The sequence below is a fragment of the Falco cherrug genome, chromosome 4, assembly GCF_023634085.1.
Source record: "Falco cherrug isolate bFalChe1 chromosome 4, bFalChe1.pri, whole genome shotgun sequence".
In the NCBI taxonomy this organism is placed as follows: domain Eukaryota; kingdom Metazoa; phylum Chordata; class Aves; order Falconiformes; family Falconidae; genus Falco; species Falco cherrug.
The window spans coordinates 89638625-89658957 of NC_073700.1; the positions used below are offsets into that span (position 1 = coordinate 89638625).

At 37.7% G+C, this 20333-nt stretch overlaps 1 protein-coding gene across 7 annotated transcripts in view; it reads left to right on the forward strand.

Moving 5' to 3' along the window:
• Positions 1-19488, forward strand: part of LOC102057384 (solute carrier family 12 member 7) — a 77482-nt gene extending 57994 nt beyond the window's left edge. For 4 of the 7 annotated variants that reach the window (XM_055707221.1, XM_055707224.1, XM_055707222.1 and 1 more), the window contains 10 exons: positions 113-217; positions 2475-2643; positions 5497-5692; positions 6006-6175; positions 6327-6458; positions 8182-8289; positions 11268-11384; positions 13599-13780; positions 17919-18052; positions 18511-19488. In XM_055707221.1, the coding sequence (XP_055563196.1) occupies positions 113-217; positions 2475-2643; positions 5497-5692; positions 6006-6175; positions 6327-6458; positions 8182-8289; positions 11268-11384; positions 13599-13780; positions 17919-18052; positions 18511-18602 (1405 nt within the window). In that variant the 3' untranslated portion in view covers positions 18603-19488. Of the gene's footprint in view, positions 1-112; positions 218-2474; positions 2644-5496; positions 5693-6005; positions 6176-6326; positions 6459-8181; positions 8290-11267; positions 11385-13598; positions 13781-15112; positions 16367-17918; positions 18053-18510 lie in introns of those variants that run through there. The other 3 variants (XM_055707225.1, XM_055707226.1, XM_055707223.1) reach the window with 3 other exon arrangements.
• The last annotated feature ends 845 nt before the right edge of the window (positions 19489-20333 follow it).

Below are 20333 nucleotides of genomic sequence, written 5' to 3' on the forward strand. Positions count from 1 at the left end.
TGCATATAAGAGCGTTTATTTTTATGTTCGTTGTCCCTTATGTGAGCAAAATTTATTTTATTTGTATAAATAAATGGGACCGTGTTAACTGAATTTCTTCTGCACCCTGAAGAGCGGAAAAAGAATGGGGCGATGGAATCAGAGGGCTGTCTCTGAATGCAGCTCGCTATGCTTTGCTTCGTGTTGAAGATGGTCCTCCTCACACCAAGAACTGGAGGTAGGTTCTACTCCTTCCAGGGTCACACAGGTCTTGAAATATGTAAATCTGTTGGGAGTACTTCTGGTAAAGCTAATGGCCAAAGTGAAATTCACCATTAAAATAGTATTTTAACTTGAGGATGGTGATGATGTCATTGCATTAGTAGCATTTTACTGCAGTAGAATGTGACATATGGTCAGCATGTAATCAACTTGGGTGGGAATATGGGCAAACTAGCTTGAACTTAAATCCATGTGGTGTTGACTTAGTTCTCCAAAGTGCAGAAGAATATTAATGTTTAATTATTTATAGATTTTCAGAGGAACAGTTATCAGTCCCGCTATCTCTATAGGAGAAATGCTGCAATTCCATAAGTGGGTGGTTTGGGGTTTTTTGCTTTTATATATGTTCCATCTGAAATAGATTGTTTACAGAGGATCCATTATTTGTTTAAATTAATTTTTTGTGGCAATCTTTTATATATATATATATCTATATCTATCTATATATCTTCATTTAATAGTAGCACTTTCTAAATTGCTTAGATATCATTAAAACAAAAATCTTATGTTGGCTGTCCATTCATATGTAATGGGGTTAGATGTCCACAACTATTTTTGCAATATAATCTTTTTACTTGTTAATGTATCAACTTTCTCAAAGCCAACACAAAAAAATTACCTAGTATTTAAAATGAAAGGATGTTTGCACACTGTCACTTATGATAAGTGTAATTCAAATCAGAACTCTGATCAGTTGAATGCACAAAAATGAGATTGTTGCCAAATGTGATACTTTAATTGTAATTGCTGCTCTGTGATAGTACCCCTGGGTGCATACACATACCATGTGCTGTTGCCCGTCAGTATAATGGCATTATTTTACCATTTGTCAATGGGACTGATGCACATAGGTAGTTATGGAAAACATGAGCCAGTGCTTTTACCTGTGTCTGAACTGGCATCTCGGAGGCATCGATGTAGTATCTGACAAAGAGCTTTCCTGTGAAATGTCTAATGTTGCTTCGGTTCCAGATGAGTTACCCTTCTGTTGTGTCAACGTATTTCCTAGAACTGGACCTTCTTCTTGTATCTTAAACCACGCTGGTTTTGAAGGAGGAAGTAACGCTCCCAGCTCTTTGTCATTCTTTTGAATTTGTAGTAATGACAGGGAAATTATAAAATGTTGGTTTGGAGAAAGTAAGCAGATTGGATATTGATTAAAGGCAACAGAATGCATCCTCAAGTGTGCAGTTGAAACTGAACTTGGAGCGCTGTCAGTACGGTTAAAGCTGTGACTGTCCTTTTGGAAGGACCTATGCAGGTAGAGGAATGGGTTGACAAGATCATGAAAATCCAGAAGGATATGTGGGAAGTCCAGTACCTGGGACAGGCTTGTCCAGTGCAATGGTACAAGGCTGGGAACCTGCTCTGGTGAATAGGCTCTGTGGTTCCCAGTAGATGGTAAGCCAGCAGTGTGCCTTGGCAGTGACGTGTGTTGGGCTACGTCAACAGGAATATAGCTAGTCCATTGAGAAATAAATATACTGGGAAATAATATTCCTCTTTGCTCAGCGCTCATTAGACTCAATCTAGAATATTTCATGAGTTTTAGGCACCCTAGTGTAGGAAAGACATTGATAAACTGGAGTGAGCTCTGCAGAGGACCATCAAGACGATGGTTGGGCCACAGGAGCATATCTCCTGTGGGGAGAAGCTGAGGGAGCTGTGCTTATTCAGCTTTGAGGAGCCTTAAGAGGAGCCTAAGAGCTGGTATAACTAACTAGTAATTATCCAATACCTAAAAGGTCAATGAGAAGATAGAGTTGGACTGTTTACAGCAGTGTATGGTAAAAGACTGAGAGAACATGGTAAAATGGAGAAAGAAAAAAATCCCACCACTTTTGAGATGATGGTAATTAAGCATTGAAGAGATTATCTAGAGGTGATAATTCTGTCCCTGGAGATCTTAAAAATCCAACTGGATGGAGCTATAAACAATCTGGCATACATTCAATGTTAAACTATTTCGAACAGCAGGTTGCAGTAAGAGGACCTTGGAAGGGCAAAAATTTTTTAATTCAGTAACTTTCTTGGTAAAACAATTCTTTAAGGTAGCTTTTCAGAATGATGGTATGGTGGGTACATATTCTATATTTGATGTGTTGTTGCTTTGTTAAATGATGACTTCATTGCTTCATAGTTGAATGTTTTCCATTGAATTAACCACTTAATCTGCATTTTATTAATTGTAAATTATTTTTTGTTTTTTGCAGACCTCAACTTTTGGTCTTGTTAAACTTGGATAGCGAGCAGTTGGTGAAACATCCTAGATTGCTTTCTTTCACCTCTCAGTTGAAGGCTGGTAAAGGGCTGACTATTGTGGGCTCTGTGCTTCAGGGAATCTTCTTGGATAAATGTACAGAAACTCAGAAAGCTGAAGAGGTGTGTAAAAGCTTATAAACACTTGTAACTTCAACTAGTACTTAAATGTTGGATCTGGATAACTCATCTTGAATTAGAACAGACTGCTGTAAAGTATTGAATAAAATGTCAATTTTTTTCTATCAGCACAGTCAATGATTAAATATAGAGAACAGGTTGGTGTGTGTAGCAAAACACTTTATAAAATTTCCCAATAGGATGAGACAAGGCTGATACTTCTTAGCTTTTTATTTTCTTTTATGTTGAGAGCCCTTGGCTCAGAATCAGATCATGTTCGTGGGGGGGGGGGGGAAAAAGTAATAGATTTTTAGCAAGTCACCCTATAAAGAAACCAGTTTTATTTAGCAAAAAAATTAACATTTATCTAACAAATGCAGATGTGTTTGATATAATTTCATTCTCTGGATGTATACAGGGTATTATTTTCTACATTGATATAGAAATATGTAGCAGAGCTAGGATTAGGAGCAGTCTTCACCAGAACTCAACATCCTTCTTGAGATCCTTTACTTTCTTTCTATTTTCTTTTCTTTCCTATTTTTGCCGTATCTCTAGAGAAGGTAGGATGAGGTAGGAAAAAATAGTAAGTTGCCATGTAATTTAAGGTGACATCTAACTGTGCTACAAACAAAAGTGAACTTAATTTGAATGTTTCTTCCCTTGCCTTGCCCCTCTCCTTCCCTGACAACTTGTCAGTATTTGGCTGTGCTACCTGATTGGAAATATATAGACATTTTTGTGGGAAGCCCTTGAAAATACCTGAACTTAATTTTAAATTGTCCCGTGAAGGAAAAAGAGAAGTTAATAGACTGAGCTGCTGAAGATCCGTTGTTTGTACAGCTTGCACTTTTAATGCAAAGCAAGTTTTACCTTTTTATTTGGTCTTAAATCGTGTGCTTCTTTGTTTAATCCATTATTGGGGTAACTTGGTACAGGTAACTGTATTTGCTTACCTCCACAAACTCTCCAAATTTTACAGAGTGGGGAAACATTTTTAGAATATATCATGTTTCATGTAGTTTATTGAATACCATTAAAAAATCTAATGCCTTTAGAAAATACTACAAAGCCTACTCCAAAAGTAGTCTCTGATTGCCACTAGATCGTCCAAAAATGGTTAATGTCTTCAGTGTTATTGAAAAGAGTATTAGTTGAAATGTCTACTGTTCTGATCCAAATAATCTTAAAAGCTATATAAACACACCTGTGATTTATTCAAATTTGATATCTCTAAAATAGGTGAGCATTTGAAATATGGAAATGGACTTAACAAAGCTAACTGCCCTTTTTCTGCCAGCTTTTCTTTTTTTCTCCCTTTTGGTATTCAGACCTGTCCGTAGTGTTTTTTGAAATAACAAAGTATGAATTCAGATGGCCTAGCTGATAGCACATGAAAAGGCTCCAAGAGACCAATTAGTTTGAAAACGTGGTGGAAAAGTGTAGCAACGGTGTGTTTGGAAGTAATTGTTAATAAGCTGTTGTTATCAGCAAGTGTGAGTAGAAAACAAGATAGAGAATACAACCAAGCCTCTTGAAATAAAATGAAGAAAACCTTTGGACAGAAACTGTTTACCCATGAGAATATGAAATGTTACCTACAGCTGGCTTAACTTGAAGTCAACTATATTTTCCAGAGATGGAACAGAAGTGAATTTAAGGGAGACCTAATTCCTAGGTTCTCTAGGCAGTCAGACCTGGTGTTAAGAGTGAGGCAACTATTGCTTTTAAAGTAGAAATGAAGATGAATTTTAGAGGTTTGAGCATCTGGAGGCCTCGCTGGTTTTGGAAAATCTGGACTAGAAAATGTTTCTAGAATATTTGTAGGAAATGAAGTTTTCTCCTGTATTTTACAAGAAAAAAGCATCTTATTAAACTGATACACCCTCACAGATATTGTTTGCACATAGTTGTTAGCTCTGCTACCAAATTCTCTGAAGATTTTCTTTCTCTACTGAACAGAATTTCTGATGTGAAGCCACACTGAGCCAGTGCCAAGTGTTCTGTGGTCAAATCTGTTGGTTTTGATAGGAATTTTGGAGCTTCCAAAATTGCAAATTTTGATGTGCTAGCTCTTCCTTCTGAAACCATGCTGATCTCCTGCACAAGTCATTGATACTGATGGGATTTTTAAAGTCATGCCATCAAAACCTAGTAAATGCCAAAGCTGATGTTCCCTAGCTGACCTTGTACCATTTTGAATACTACTTCTAAATTACTTATGCAATAAATAAATTATGCATCTGTGTGTTTGTTGTTAAATGAAAGGGAGCCATGTTGAAATTAAAGAGGTGTGGGAGATTAAATGTAGTCTGTTTATCTTGTCATTATTCAGCCAGTTATTCCAATTGTCTCCTGCACGTATATATTTCCATGTTGGGAGCCGATAAATACAATGTCAGCCTCTTAATGTCAAATTTGTTTAAGGAGCTTTGGTGGCCTCATCTGCTGAAGTCCTTGGCATCCCATTTTTCCAAACCCTTCCAACTCCAAAAGAAAGGACTTGTCATTCCAAACATACGGTGTTTTGTCAATCAGCAGTTTTGACTTTTCCTGAAGCAGTGTTACTTTATCTATCTTTGTCAATGTGGTTAAACTCATATCTTGTTCATTCTTCCTTAGAAATAAAAGACTGAATAATTAAAGTAATGAAAAACCTGTGTGGTGTCTTTTGGGGAGGTGGTTGTTTTGGGTGTTAGTTGTCGTAGAATCATGTTTGCTCTTTTGGAATTACCGATTTGTTGGTTGTACATTGTAGCTCCTGTTTTGCTGTTACTTAGTGCTGTTACTCCTCATAGTGATTATTACCGTGCTGATGACTGCATTTCCCTGTGTGTGATCTTCTTCCATTTGCAGAACGTTAAATCCTTAATGGGAGTAGAAAAGACTAAAGGATTTTGCCAGATTGTGGTGTCTCCTAATTTCAGAGATGGAATATCCTATTTGATTCAGTCAGCGGGTCTAGGAGGGATGAAGCACAACACAGTCCTGATGGCATGGCCACAGTCATGGAAGCAGACAGAAAATCGTTTCTCATGGAAAAATTTTGTTGGTATGTGTTTATAGTCTTTCTCCTATGCATTTGTAATACCACTATGTAACTACTGTATTTGCAATGTGGAGGAAATGTGATGCTGAACATCCAGTGGACAATTGAGTATTTCATGTGGGGTGGGTTTTCTTAGCCCTGGGTCTCTTCAGCCATAGCTTCTCTTGTTCTTCTCCTAAGCAGGGCAGTCACTAAAGCAAAGATGTTCCTCTTTTTCCTCAGCAGAATCTGGGAAGATTTAAGCTTTTGAATGTAGAAGAAAAGCTGTGAATGGTAACTAGAAGTTCTTGATCAGATGTCTTGCTTTCCCTTGCAGACACTGTACGAGAAACAACAGCAGCTCAGCAAGCACTGTTGGTGGCTAAAAACATTGACTTATTTCCAACAAATCAAGAACGATTTACTGAAGGAAACATAGATGTGTGGTGGATTGTCCATGATGGCGGTATGCTGATGTTACTGCCTTTTCTCCTTCGACAGCACAAGGCAAGGACAACAGAAAACGCCTGGGATTTCATTTTCTAACAATGAATACTTCTATGAGTTTCTAATGAAACACCCTTTCACCTTGATGGAGTTACTCATGGTGATAGCAATCAATTGTGTTACAAATTTTTATAATGTGTCTTTTTGATAGGTTTGGAGAAAATGCAAAATGCGTATCTTTACTGTGGCTCAAATGGATGATAATAGCATTCAAATGAAGAAGGACCTTCAGATGTTCTTATATCATCTTAGACTGAATGCTGAAGTAGAAGTTGTTGAAATGGTATGTTACTGCATGGTTTTCGGGTTTTTTTAGATGCAATTGAGACTAAATTTGGAAAATGGACTTAACGTTTTTGAAACTAAGAGATGTTAGCCCAAACGTGCAAAGGGAAAGACTGCGGGCCCACCAAGAACAAGAAGTTTTTTAAAGCAATGTTATCTTACGATGTCACAGTGCTAGTGTATGTGGTAGTGAGCTTAATAGTTTTGTCAAGTAGAGTTGAGCCATTTTGGTGTATTAATGCCTGCTTTATTTGCGAGGACTAGTCCATAGGGATAGTTCATTCAGGTAGGAAAAAACTTGGAATTTTAGCAGGCAGTGAAATGGAAGGCTGAATGTGCTTAATCTAATAAGCCATGGCATCCAGCATGAGCAAGGATGAACAAGTCAGTCTCCAGCTGCTGTGTGATTATCTCTCCAAAATAAGGAATCTCCAGGCCCCCATGAGAGTATGTCAGTTGTTTTTTGGTGTTGCCAACTTCTTTGGCACTGGAGAACAAGATAGCAACATATAGCTACAAGTTCCCAAGTCAATTATTGAGAAAATTAATTTTGTAATTTTTTTCCTTTTTTAAATACTGGTCATAAACTGCTGAAGAAAAGGGCTAAAGCCATATTCTGTCTAGACCCGCTTTGTTTGGCAGCTAAGGAAGAACTTCAGGACTCAAAGGTGACTAGCATAGTGTCCAAAGTAAGACAGAAAAACCCCATGAAACTCCCCCAGCCAAAGCAAAACCAAAAACCCACCACCTTTTAAACTCATTTTGAAGTGTGTTGAAGAAGGTGAGTCAGCTGGTTCAAAAGAAAATCCTACCACCAGTTCCTGGAATGAACACAACCTCTCAAAAAGATTTATCATGCTATTCAGGCGTAAAGCAAACTTTATGGAATCATTTAAATTATGAAAAAAATTACTTACAAAAAAATTGGTTAGTATTTTGAACTAGGAAGTAAGAGAAATCCTTTCATTTAATTTTGTTTTTGTTTGCTTAGAGTACTGAATGTAAAAGACTAAATCCTGTGGCATGTGCAGGTGAAAGAAGACAGAGTACCATTAAAAAAAGGCTCAGCCTTGGTTGGGTTTTGAGCAGAAGACAGTATAGGAAGCACAATGAATTCTTATGCAGGTCATATTTAACCCTGAGATTCTTCCAAAAGATCAGAGACATGTTAAGAGTCAGTGACAGCACAGATGACTGCTATAGTTTTTTATGTTTTATTTTAGCTTAGTGCTGATGTGAGAATATATGTTGGAGTTTCTTCATAAATGCTCCTGTTGCTGAACCTTTCTCACTGGTGAAAGGGCAATGTGTTATTTTGTGGCTCTAGACATTTTTTGAGCAAACAAGTATGCACACATGCTCAGGAGGCAGCGATGCAGACCCGTTTTAAATAAGCGCTTTCAACCCTTTCTCACTTCTGCAGCTTAGTCGGAACAGAACGATGGAAAGTCGGTCCCGAGTACCTCACATTTAGATAAAGATAAAAATCACATTGATGTTGGTATAGTAGGATAGTTCATTGTATGAGATTTGCTGTTTGGAGATGAATTTTAAGAATGAGGACAGACAGAATTCATGGGTTATATGCTTGGGATTTCTCTAATGCTGTAAATATGTCCAAGACTGAATGAATGCAGGAATGAAGGTGGTACACTAGCTCAATGTTGTTCTTCTGAGTAGTACTTTTCTTCTGATATTTCTAATGCCAATGTCTTTTGCAGTTTGAAAATGATATTTCTGCGTTCACATATGAGAAGACACTTATGATGGAACAGCGATCTCAGATGCTAAAGCAGATGCAGCTATCAAAGAATGAAAGGGAAAGAGAGGTAGGAACTTTGGCTTGGCAGAGATGTTCTGTGAAAAATCAGAAAGTAGCGTTTCTTGTCTGTGGCTTCTAATCAATTTTTTCTAACTAGTCAAAATCTTCTATAACTGCATTCTGTGTTAGTTTCTCTACAGCAGGTTTCACGTGCAAGGTTATAATAATGTGGGGGAAAAAGAAAATCCTTTTTTATTTGAACAGGTGTTTAGAGTTTTCCTGTTCTTGTTAAGATTAGTGCAAGTATTTACTAGCAAAGCATTTGAGCATCAGTGTGGACTATATCCAGAGCATTTCAAAACCTGATATACATCAGTAGCTAACGTTGATGGTTACTCAGCTGGGCTGATGAGATTTGACTTGTTCTTATTCAATTCACAACAACTGTTTTTTAGTTTCTGCGTTATTCTGAATGGTTTATGTATCAACTAATTATTGTTTCTGGAGCCAACTAACCTATAAAGCTATGCTATCCAGTGGGAAAGCTGTGTGCGCTGCTCCCCTACCCTTACTAGTCCCTGGTGGTATTTTGCACGTTGTAGTGACAAGCTTCACGCAACTGTATTTTCATGAATATTTGTAACTTCAAAATTTTTTTTTGTTTCTCTTTTGGCTTGTGCTTCTACCCCCTCATTTACCTGGTTAACTGTCCCGTTATTATCAACACTTCTTAGTGATGTAAAAGATACTGAATGCTTTGGCTTTGCTATCGCTTACAGTGATTTCCCTCCCATGCCAAGTAAGAGATCTCTACTACGTTTAACTGGTCATTTGTAAAATAACTAGAATTTTTTATTATGGCTTTTTTTCTCTACTGATAATTGTAACACTTTTTATGCCTAAATTTTTCTCGTGTTAATCCTACAAGTCCATGCAGGCTTTTGGTTTTTTTATCTCTCCTTATTTATTCTTATTTCTGTTTTGCAGGATTTTTTTAAAGCTCCTAAAGATGCCTTATATTGCTGCAGCACTGTGCTGCTGTAAATCCTTTCTTCCAATGTGTGTTACAGTAGTTCTCTTTTGATCTGAGCCTGCCTAACACCTTTTCAGTAAAACAAGCTCTTCTGTACTCCTTACTCAGTGTTTTTAAGGTTTTTTCCACATTTTGTTATTGAACACTGGTATTTTTCCAGTGGATTTTGTGTGGCTTAATCTATGGCAGGTTTTTAAGGATTTAACTTTCTCATGAATGCTTTACCAGTAGCCCAAGGACCTAAGGCTCTGTAGTCTATAGCATGTAAATTGTAGTGGAGACAGAATAATTTCTTCTCAGCTCTGTGAGTTGGTCTAAATCTGCACTGCTTCAGAGTGCTGTTTGCTTGCAAATTTTAATTTCTTCCTACCCCACCCCTGGTTTTGTTTTTTTTAATAGTTTTCGTTTGTTTTCTTGTTTGTTGTTTTTTTTTTAATTACTCACTCTTACCTGAACGTAGCCATCACCATTATAGCTTCAGTTTTTTCCTTTGTATCATGCAAGGTAAAACCTGAGATGTTCAAAATACCACTGAATTTATTTCATGGTCTTAAGTAAAATCCTTGCTAATTTCAAGAACATCTAGTACGTACTTCCTGCCTTGTCCAAGAATAAATGCCATATCCATCTGTTGTTTACGATTTCAGTATCTTAATCTACCTTGTTATCTTATACTTCCATCAGAAAATGTCTAGCTATGCTTTCACTTCCTCTGGAGCTGCAAGTTGAATATATGCACTCAGTGTGACAGGTCGTCTTCTCTTAAATGAGCCAAGCCATCCCCTCCAGTTTTATGATGACCTCCAAAGTATTTTTCTCATTAGTATCGCTAGTTCAAATCAGCATTGCTTTTATTCTCATTATCTGTCTCCAGCCATTCAAATATAAACCTGATATTCCAGCTTTGAATGGTGTTTGTTACCATGAAGATCAGTTTTTTTAACTTCACTTTCATGCTTGTACCTCTTCAAACCAGGCTCTGACCTTCCTGAAGGGGAAAATTTGGTTTTGTACAGCATTCTTTTGCTGTTTCCCTTGTAGGCATGCTCTTATCCCTGAGGAATCACCCTTACCCTCCCGTTTTCTGTCAGTTTTTTAAAATGGAACTTTATTTGATCTTGCGCCTGGTTTTTCTTGTGGAACTGAGGCAAAAGAACTCAACAGATTTTTGTTTCCTTTTTTGAGAAAGCTGGTTGATTTGCTTCCATTCAAGTGTAAATATAACACATGCATGCGAAGCAACTTGGGTGCAACTGCCAAACATTTATTTATTTGACTTTGACAATAGAGCTGCAGAAACAAAACGTAGAGCTTTGTTCACTTCCTTGCTGCCCTTCCTGGTGTTCATTGGCTTCCTTCTGTGGCTAGTCCTGAGTAATAACTGTTGGGCTGGGCACTGGTATTGTTGGACCTGTGGGAAGGCAGCCACCCATCCCACTGCTCTTTTGTGCTGGGTTGTGCAGGGAGAAGGCAGCATCCATCCCACCGCTGTTTTATGTTGGGTTGCGCAGCACCAGTGCTGCTGTTAGGTAAGATTGGCAGAAATGTGGGTGCATGTAGGCGAGGCGCACAATTATACTTTGTACATCACTGGGAAATAAATTGGTGCTTAGAGATGGAAAGCAGCTTTCTCATCTGCTTGAATTTTTTTTATGCTATTGATTGTAACAGAATAAAATAAATTCATCTGAATCATCATGTATATGATGGGATGTGACCCTCACAAACAGGGGAATATTAGAAGTTCCCATATAGACTAAAGGATTAAATTCATCTCATGTTTTCACAAGTCTCTGTAAAAAGCAGTAACCAACTGCTAAACATCCAAAACAGCACCCCATAGTATATATAAACAAGTGACGTTTGTGAAAATAAAGCAAGTTTATAACAAGCTGTGATACCGAATCTCATGTATTTAAATGAAGACAACTTTTATTTTGAATGATATGATCATCTGCTTTTTTCTGTAGACTGTTGTGGTTTTTTTGTCCTCGGTAACATTTTTGTCTCAGATTCAGAGCATCACTGATGAGTCTCGAGGCTCAATCAGAAGAAAAAGCTACTCCAGTCCACAGTCCATTGGCCAAGATGCGCAGGCACTGCTGACTAATGATTATCGAGAGGAGGAGGTAGTTGGACGTAGTACTGACTAGATATACTTTCCCATTGCAACACTTGGAGTGCCACTATTGCAAACTGAACTACAAATGAACAACTTGATCATTCATTGTTACAGAATAGTTCTTCAAAGATTTTAATTTTTACTGTAAATTCGTTATCTTACTCTATATTTTTTCCTCTGGATGATGCTTCTGTGACAGGAATTAACATCCTATTTTTCTCACACCTATTTTCCATAGAAGAAACACTTGTGTTTCTGAGAATGCCTGTTTTACTTAAGAGCCAGAAGCAAGGATATTTCTCTGCCTCCTATCTTTTAAAGTCTTAATAGCGTGTGTTTCATTAATAAGCATATTTCATGCTTTCACAAAGCATTGCCTTCCTTTATTATTCCTTTATTGAAGTACTGAAGCTTTTCGGAGACCATATAGATACACTAGGGGGACGTCTATGCTCATTCACAAGCCATTATTAACCCATAAATGTCATTAGTATTTTCTTAGTGGTGAGTTGCAAAGAAAATGGACTAATGTGATTAATGGCTTTAGTGTACACTTGAAGTGTTGCTCATATCTAAAGATGTGTAGCCTAGTTTGTAGAAATGCTGTAATACCTTTGTGTTTCTCTTTCCTCATGAAGTGTGAGAAGAACATGTTGTGTTCCATATAATTAATTTAGTATCAAAACAGCACTAACAAAAATGTGCTTTTGTTGTCTTTGCATTATCATGAATGTGTGCTATAGGTCCATTTTTTCTCTTGGCTCACTGTCTTTCTAAAAATGGCAAACTGTCTTTCACTGAAGCACAGTTGTATTGGACTCATCTTACAGTGGTTATTTCAAAATTTTAGCTCGTTGGATACTGCCATATGGCACGTATGCTATCTGCATGTATTTGTAAGCTTTTTCCATTCTCAGGATAGAACTGTATTCATGGTAACTTCTGATTCATGGTCTTGACTTGTTTAATCTTCTATGGAGATACGAAGGCCATCAAACAAATAGATAGTTACGTGAGCCTCAGAATTGAGCTCTAGGTTTTGGGAATCTACAAGAACAGGGACTTGGAGAAATTAGGAGAAATACAGAAACTTAAGCATTTACGAACAGCTGCAACTGCAGTTTGTGAACCACTAGGGGAATTGCTGTTCAGAGATAGAAAGTAGTTTTCTCATCTGCTTTGATTTTATTAATGCTTTTGGTTGTGACCTGAATGAAATTGCTTCTTTTGAGTCATCACGTATATGGAGGGACGTGACCATCACTAGCGTGATAATTGAGGTTGCCGAATAGAACAGGAGCTTCAACTCATGATGTAACAAGTCTCTGAAGACCCTTCAAAACTGCTAAAGATCTTAAACAAACAAACAAAAAACCCTCCCAAATGCCAGCCCCCTGAAAACAACACACCAAAACACAAAAACAATCCTCCCCCCATACCAATTCACTTATGATTTTAAGTCTAAGGTACTTTGTGTTGCTTTTGATGGGAATACAGAAGTGTAAGGACAAGGTATTATGAGAGAGAGTAAGTAAATAACATACGTTAAATATTTTTCTTTCCTCAAGAGGAGTGAGGGGAATGGGAAATGGAGAACACAGAAGTGCATGTACAAGTGGGAACAACAGTACTGTGTTCCTAAAGTTATGATTTCAGCTTCTGATATTATAAGTGATGAGAGGGCCCCTTCTTGGTTAGATTGATTGGCTTTTGTTATGTGATATGCACCTGCATGCATAAAGGAATGTAGCTAGCCTTCAATTTGGCCGGTCCAGCCTTGTGTTACTGGGACCATGAGTCACACTGGTAGTTCAGCTAAAGGCATGTGTAATGGTCAGTGTTCATGACAGTATCTGAGAAAATAGTAATGTCACTGATGAAGCATGAGAGCATGGGCTTTCATGTTTTTCACTAGCAAAAAGCCATGGTGTCAATGAAGTACCCTCTGGCTGGATTCAGCCTCACTTTTATTTAATGACAAAAATAATGTCCAGCCCAGATATAATCCTGCAAATGTAAACAAATAACTACCTTTTAACAAGCAGTTTCCTTTAGTGATGAAGTCAAAACAGTCTGATATTTGCCCACAAAGTAAGGTGAATTTTTCTGTGCCTTCCTTTGTTCCACTGCTGTGAAATTCCTTTTCAAAATTTTAATGAAATATAATCTACAAGTGCTCTTTTTGGCTGAATCTTGGGGTGATTGATTGTTTTGTCACCAGGCTCAGCTGATCCATGATAGAAACACTGCCTCGCACTCAGCTCCAGTGGTCAAAGCAAGTGTGGCTGCTGCTGTGCCAGAAAAAGTGCAAATGACGTGGACTAAAGAAAAATTTGTAGCTGAAAAGCATAAAACCAAAGATTCAAATGTGTCTGGCTTTAAAGATATTTTCAACATGAAGCCGTAAGTATACCTGTGATGTTTGGAGTTTTGTATTTGATTGTGTGTATTGTAGTGGGGTGGGGGTTTTTTGTTGTTGTTCTGGGTTTTGTTTTTTAAGAGATTAAGATGTGTATTTAAAGTTTAGAGTACAAATATGCTTTTTCCATGCAGTTCACTTAGATGCCATTCTTCTGAAACTAGCATGGACTTGGGTGGAACAACAATGGCTGTAAAGTGTCATTCAAAAGAATGTTGAGTTTACAGCTTAGTCTGCCATATTTAAGCATTTTAACATCTCTGCTTTCTGGTAGAGTTTAGAAGTTGTGAATGAAGCTTAATGGTAACTTCTGTTTTTCTCTCTTCCTGTGGGTAACAAATTGCTGTGTATCATTTCCCTGCCTCATTTACTGTGTTTTGTTGGGGTGGAGAGAGTACCAAAGATGCAGATAAGACTCTTCCAAGACATTTAGCTTATGTGTTAGTTTTCGTTTGTTTTTGAGGGGGGGGGGGGGGTTGTGTGAGTGTTTGTGAGTTGTTTTTTTTTCTTTTTTTTTTTTTTTGGAAACAGAAATTCGGCCCTCATCCTGTAAATAAAAGCAATATAAAATTTGTGCTTATAGGTATGTCTTGTTATATTAGTGTTTCCCGTTGAAATATTCTTTAATGTCTTTCTCTTAAATAGAGGTGACTTAATAGATAAGAGTTACTACCTATGTCAAGCCTGATGTAGACACAAAACCTGTGACAGAAAGGTGGCAGCTTGTTTGCTTCTGCATGTTGTGATTCAAGCACATACATGCATCTTTTCCAAGTTTTGAAAGAATGTGGTTAAAGCGTGGCCTGGACTATTTTCTGCGTATGCCCAAAGCAAAACTGTGAATGTCAAGGGAAATTTTAATATCTAAAGGAAATCTATCTTAAATCTAGGGCTCGTAGACAGTAGCATTAGAAGGTATGATTAGAATCAGCACCTTCATCCTAAGTTGTTTTGAGGATTTGCTCTGAGCTCTTTAGAAACAGTTTGTCTTCTGCAAACCACAAACATTTATATCGCTCATGCTCTAAAGCACAGTTTTTGTTCTGGGCTGCATTAGATGCTAATTTTTTATTTTATTTTATTTATTTATTTTGGGGGGGGGGGTAACATCTTGGAAATACTTCCTGTTACTACTTTAGAATTGTGCAAGATACAGACTTAAGATATTATTATTTCAAAACTGCTATGCGTGGTTCGGGGTGGAAATTACAGTTCAGACTTGGTGTGCCTGTACAGTATATTAATATTGTTGAATTTAAAATGTACCTGATGGTGTAAATATTTTTTCCCTGAATATTTGCTTCCCTTCCACATAGAGAATGGGGAAATCTGTAAGTCCAAGTTTCATTTCACTTAAGCAATGTAGGCTGTTCCCTGGTTCTTGTGGTCTTGTATGTTGTATGTGTGTTACATGAGTTGCACTGTGTATATTCTTTTGTGCCTTTGTTTATATACTGTCATGATGCATTTATCACTGAAAAAATATTCTTCATGACTTGTTAATGTTTTCTTCTAAATATTATCAACTTTCCAGTCGAGGTAAGTCACGTAACATGTATTTTAGTTTCTGTAAGTATATAAAATTTGATAGTACTCCTCTGCACCAGTGTAATATTTAGTTTTCTAATTAACTACATTAAAAAGTAAATACATTTCTGTTCTGGAAAAATAGCCCCCATTGCGATATAAATACTTGAACAATAAAGCTGAATTTGTTTACAGAGGGAGCTTTCATACTTTGTCAAATGCCAGTTCTTGCCTCCCTTTCTACTAACCCATGCATGTGTAGGAATAACACAAGGTCGGATATATATTGGATATGACCGCATACAAAAATATGACACTCCATCTCTCTTTGTTCTTGGGTGGAACTGACTCTTGACTGCTCTGCTTTCTTTTCCAGAGCCCACTGTTACCTTCATTTGTCTAACAAATTTAGTTTCTTACGAAAATTTAGCTTATTTTGTATACTATGTGTGATTTCGGTTCTTCCAGTGCTTGAAGGCTAAATGAAGTTAGTCAGCCTGGGTTCACGTTGTACACAATATACCTTTAGTTAATTTGAGCCTTTATTTCAGTGCTTAGTTCTTGCCGCTTCATCACAAATTTATATCCTCCTTATTTCCCTTTGCATTTTATCTTTAGTTTTACAATGTTTCTACTTCAACATTTATACACCTCTTCAACTACACACTATTGCTTCTCCCTTCGTAGTTCTTTGGTCTTCTCAACCCACTGTTCTGCTTCTGAAAAACTGAGCTTCACGTATTCTTTTGTTCCATGTATAGTTTTTGTACAGTTGGTTCTTAGGACAGATGGCCACTGTGACAGAAAATCCTCCAGGAGGGACTGATAAACTCAATTTTGGAAATGTTGTGGTCTTGGAGGAAAACGCCAGGAGTGGGGAGGGGAGTAGAGAGAATCAGCTGAAATGGATGTGTCCGGTCTCCACTGGCTACTAAACTTCAGGCCAAATGCTTTTTTTTTTTTTGTTTTCCTTCCACTTCCCCCTAATTGTCCCTGCAAAATCAAGGATGAAAATGCAATATGAGACATGCTACACCTGATACTATCCTCTTAATGGCTATTCCCTTCATAGAAAAAAAAAAAGGGGGGGGGGGGCTTAGTAGAACACAAGTATGTATGCTCCCTGCGTTCTCCATCTTGGTACCCTGTGTTTAAATGAATCATCTGTATCTGGCTGCTGTTCTCAACTCTATGCTTACTTACATAAACTGAGGGTAGCCTCATATTTCTAGAAGATTCTAGGATTAAGTGTTGGTGTGGTCCCCTGAAGAGACCTCTAGTAGCAGAACAAAGTTGTGCGTTTCCTTTTATGAATTTTGGCTTCCTAAATCTGGGAAAAGAGATCTCTTTAATTTCCATTGTTTACTTGAGCTGAAACAGTGCTGAGGCTTGTGCTGCAATTTTGATTGCTGTCAGTGGAATTCAGAAGATGCCAGACTTGATCAGGCATTTCAGAGGATGCTTTATGTCCTGCCGCTACTAATGTGCCAGTCCTCCCTCTGTAGGACAGTGTGTGAGCCCAGCGGCGCAGGGTGCTGTTGTACTTTTACTGTGAGACCAGTAGTGACAGTGCTAAGAAAACTGCGCCAGGGTAGAGTGATCTGAGTGTCTTATACCAGCACGCTGGTATCTGTCTCCGTTCTTGAGATGTGCTGTCACCTGGTGCTTCTGAGCTTCCCTTTGAAGTGACTCGTTTCACTTGTAAAGAATCTACTTTTGGGCGGCAGATCTTTTGGATAAATGGGCTTGCTTAGGTAGAGTCTGAATATTTCTTTTGCACTGCAGCATATGACTCATTTTCAGTCTTGGCTAGTTTTACACAGATGGCAGTTTCTCAGGGACTGTGAGGGAACTGTTCTTTTGTTTTGTTCGGAAGAGAACTGAATCATCCAAGGTGGTTCCTAAAATAAGGAAATCTCTGAAGTCCTAGCAATTTTTCCCTTTTGCGCATAAATTTACAAGCAAAGCAGTAGTTAATACTGATAACATAGAGGCAGAGGCTCAGTTGCAGTTCATTGCTTACTGCCTTACTACTGTGGCATGAGAAACTAGTAATTTTTTTCATAAATTTTATACTGTTTCTAAATTTTCTTAACCAGACATAAAATAATCTTGTAACGTTTCCAAAGGAGCATGAGGGAAGTCCTGTACTGTACAACATAAATGCTGCAATCTTTGCATTGCATTGCTGTAATTCCTTTGGGATTTCTTGTACAACTCCAGTTACATTTTTGTGTAATTCAATAAACTGGATTCTCAGTGGTTTTGACTAAATTTAAATAGAAATCAATTTCTATTAAGTTTTTGCATCATCTTAATAAAAGATAACTGAGAATTGGAGGATTTGTGCATTTTGGCAGTCCACTTAGATTTGCTTGTATTTCAGAGTTAGATGTTCTTTTCAAAGGAAAAAAATCTTTTAAACCTAGGTATTGTATTTTCTCAAATGTTTTTTGAATGAGTACAAATACTGGTGTCCATGAAAATAGCTTATTCTGCATTATATATATTAAACTTATACATTCAAATACATAACGTATAATTCAAATGCACAAGTATTGTGACAGTACTAAAAGATGTTTGTTTGCATGCTAGGAATCAGTCAAATGTAAGAAGAATGCACACAGCTGTGAAGCTCAATGGAGTAGTGCTTAATAAATCACAGCATGCTCAGCTAGTTCTCCTGAATATGCCTGGACCTCCTAAAAACAGAAAAGGGGATGAAAACTGTATCCTCTGTTATACTGCTTCTGTATTTCTTGAAATTGGGAGGGGTTTTTTAGTGATTGTGCAGTTGTCCACTTGTTGGGATAAGTATTAGTAATCATGGTAAGCGTAACTTTCACTTTAAGAAAATTACTTTTGATTCCACAGAGTTTTAAGAAATGTTGATAGTGGTTTATTTTTTTTAACTGATGTAAAGCATTCCCCTGTATTGAACTTACTCTGAAATCTCTATATTTTCCATAGGTGAGTAGGTCAGAACTAGGAACTTTTCCCTAAATTAGGCCTTGCTTCCACTTGAGCCAAGCAGGTGGATTAAGCAATGGGACAGTAAAGGGAAACGGGAAGACTCCTTGATCAAATTGTTGAACTTGATTTCTGCATTACATGTCAGGCTTCTTGTGAGATTAATGGCTATTTTGTTTCCTTTCTGAATAAATTCCTTGACTTAATGGTATTTCAGACATGGAGTTCTTGGAAGTTCTGACAGAAGGTCTGGATAGAGTTCTCCTAGTTCGAGGCAGTGGACGTGAAGTGATCACCATTTATTCTTAACCCGTTTGCACATTTTATTCAACAGCCTCCCACACCCCAAATGAGAAAACAAAGTTATTTGCCATAATTTGAGGAGCTTCATTAGGAGTTCTAGTGCATCGAAAATTAGCTTGCAAGCTGAATCTTCTGATGTGTTCTGGTTTTTCTATTAAAGAAGTTATATTTAAATTATATTTTAAGAAGATAGATTTATGTAGATAGAAAACATTTCTGTAGTGCATTAATGAATGGTGGTTGGGTTAGGATATTTATACATAGCATATTCTGACACTTGTTAAACTGTGGTGAAGCACAAGAAAAGAAATAGTAATGCAATAGGTTTTTTTAACCTATAGAAATGTAAGCAATTTTTCATTATTTTAATCTTTGTTCTGTATCTAAATAAAAGGGAAAGGTTTTAGGAGACATTGGCTTCCTCCCTTACCAAAATGCTGCTATATTGCTTCTGTTGGGATTAGGCCTAGTTCAGGAAACTTCATTCAGAAATGTATACAACTACTCAAATTTGTGTATTATGTGCATAAAGTTCACCATTTGCCACACATTTTATATAACATTTCTCTAATTAAAATACTTCATCAGATAGCTGAAGCCTCCAGGTGATGGTAACAGTAAATAGACAAGTTTTGTGGGTATTTTTTTTCCCCCATGAACTACTGGCTGTTAGTGTATTGCATAATTATACCAGTGAAACCTAAGAGCATCCAGCTCCCAGGAAGGCTATGATGCAGTAACTCCACCTGTTTGCAAATATAATTGTAACAATTGATAAACCACAGCAAGTTGGTTAATGAAGTACAGTCTTGTTTTCAAATATGTATATTTTGAAAATGTTGTATGTATGTGCTGCTGTTTAAAATAAAATCTGCTTTTCTGAACTGAACAACTCTTAAGTGTGCTTCATTTGTAATCCTTGAACAGTTTAGCTTGGGTGCTCAATGGAAATGTCTTGCTTCTGTCAGAATTCTGTCCCTTTTCAGACACTGATAGTTCTGTAAGTGTTGTTTTAAGACCTAAAGTGTTCATTGGGTAGCAGGAGATTACTCTAAAAAGAATGGTTTTATTTAAACATATATTGATTGTATTATAATAGTTAATATCTCCGTTCAAACTGGGACAGCAGAGGCTAAATACCTGACTCTGCTCAAGACCAGCACTTTTATCACAGAGTGCTCAGGGAGCAAAACAAAGTTATAAAGAGCTGACAGCGGCTGTTAGCAGGCCCCATTTAATGCACAGCAACAGAGGGAACACAGAAAGATAGTCAGGCGACCCAGTGAACTTCAGATGGAGAGAAGGCAGCTGTAGACCACTGGGCATTGGTATAGATTATTTAGGCTTTGGGGTGGGATTTGAAAATTTGAAAGTGTCCGGCTGCTCCCACAGAGGTGGTGCCAGGAAGGAATTCTCTTGCTGTCCCTCATCTTCACTTTGCAGCCATAGAACTACTGCAACATAACTTGGAATACGAGCCCAGGATTCCCACATATTTTAGGATGAGCTTTGTCACAGCTGCCCCAAGGACTGGGACACACTCACCTCTGCTCTCTAGCATCTCCAAAATCCAGCAGGGATGCAAAATGTAGGGCACAGGTATGCTCAGCCACCTGCTCCCTGTGGGATGGGGATGCTCAGTGCCTGGCACTGTGGCACCCTGTGCTTCGCCCTACCACACCAGGGAGGGGGCCAGGAAGGTGCCCCCCAGTGGGCTATGTCCCTGGCTCCCCTCTG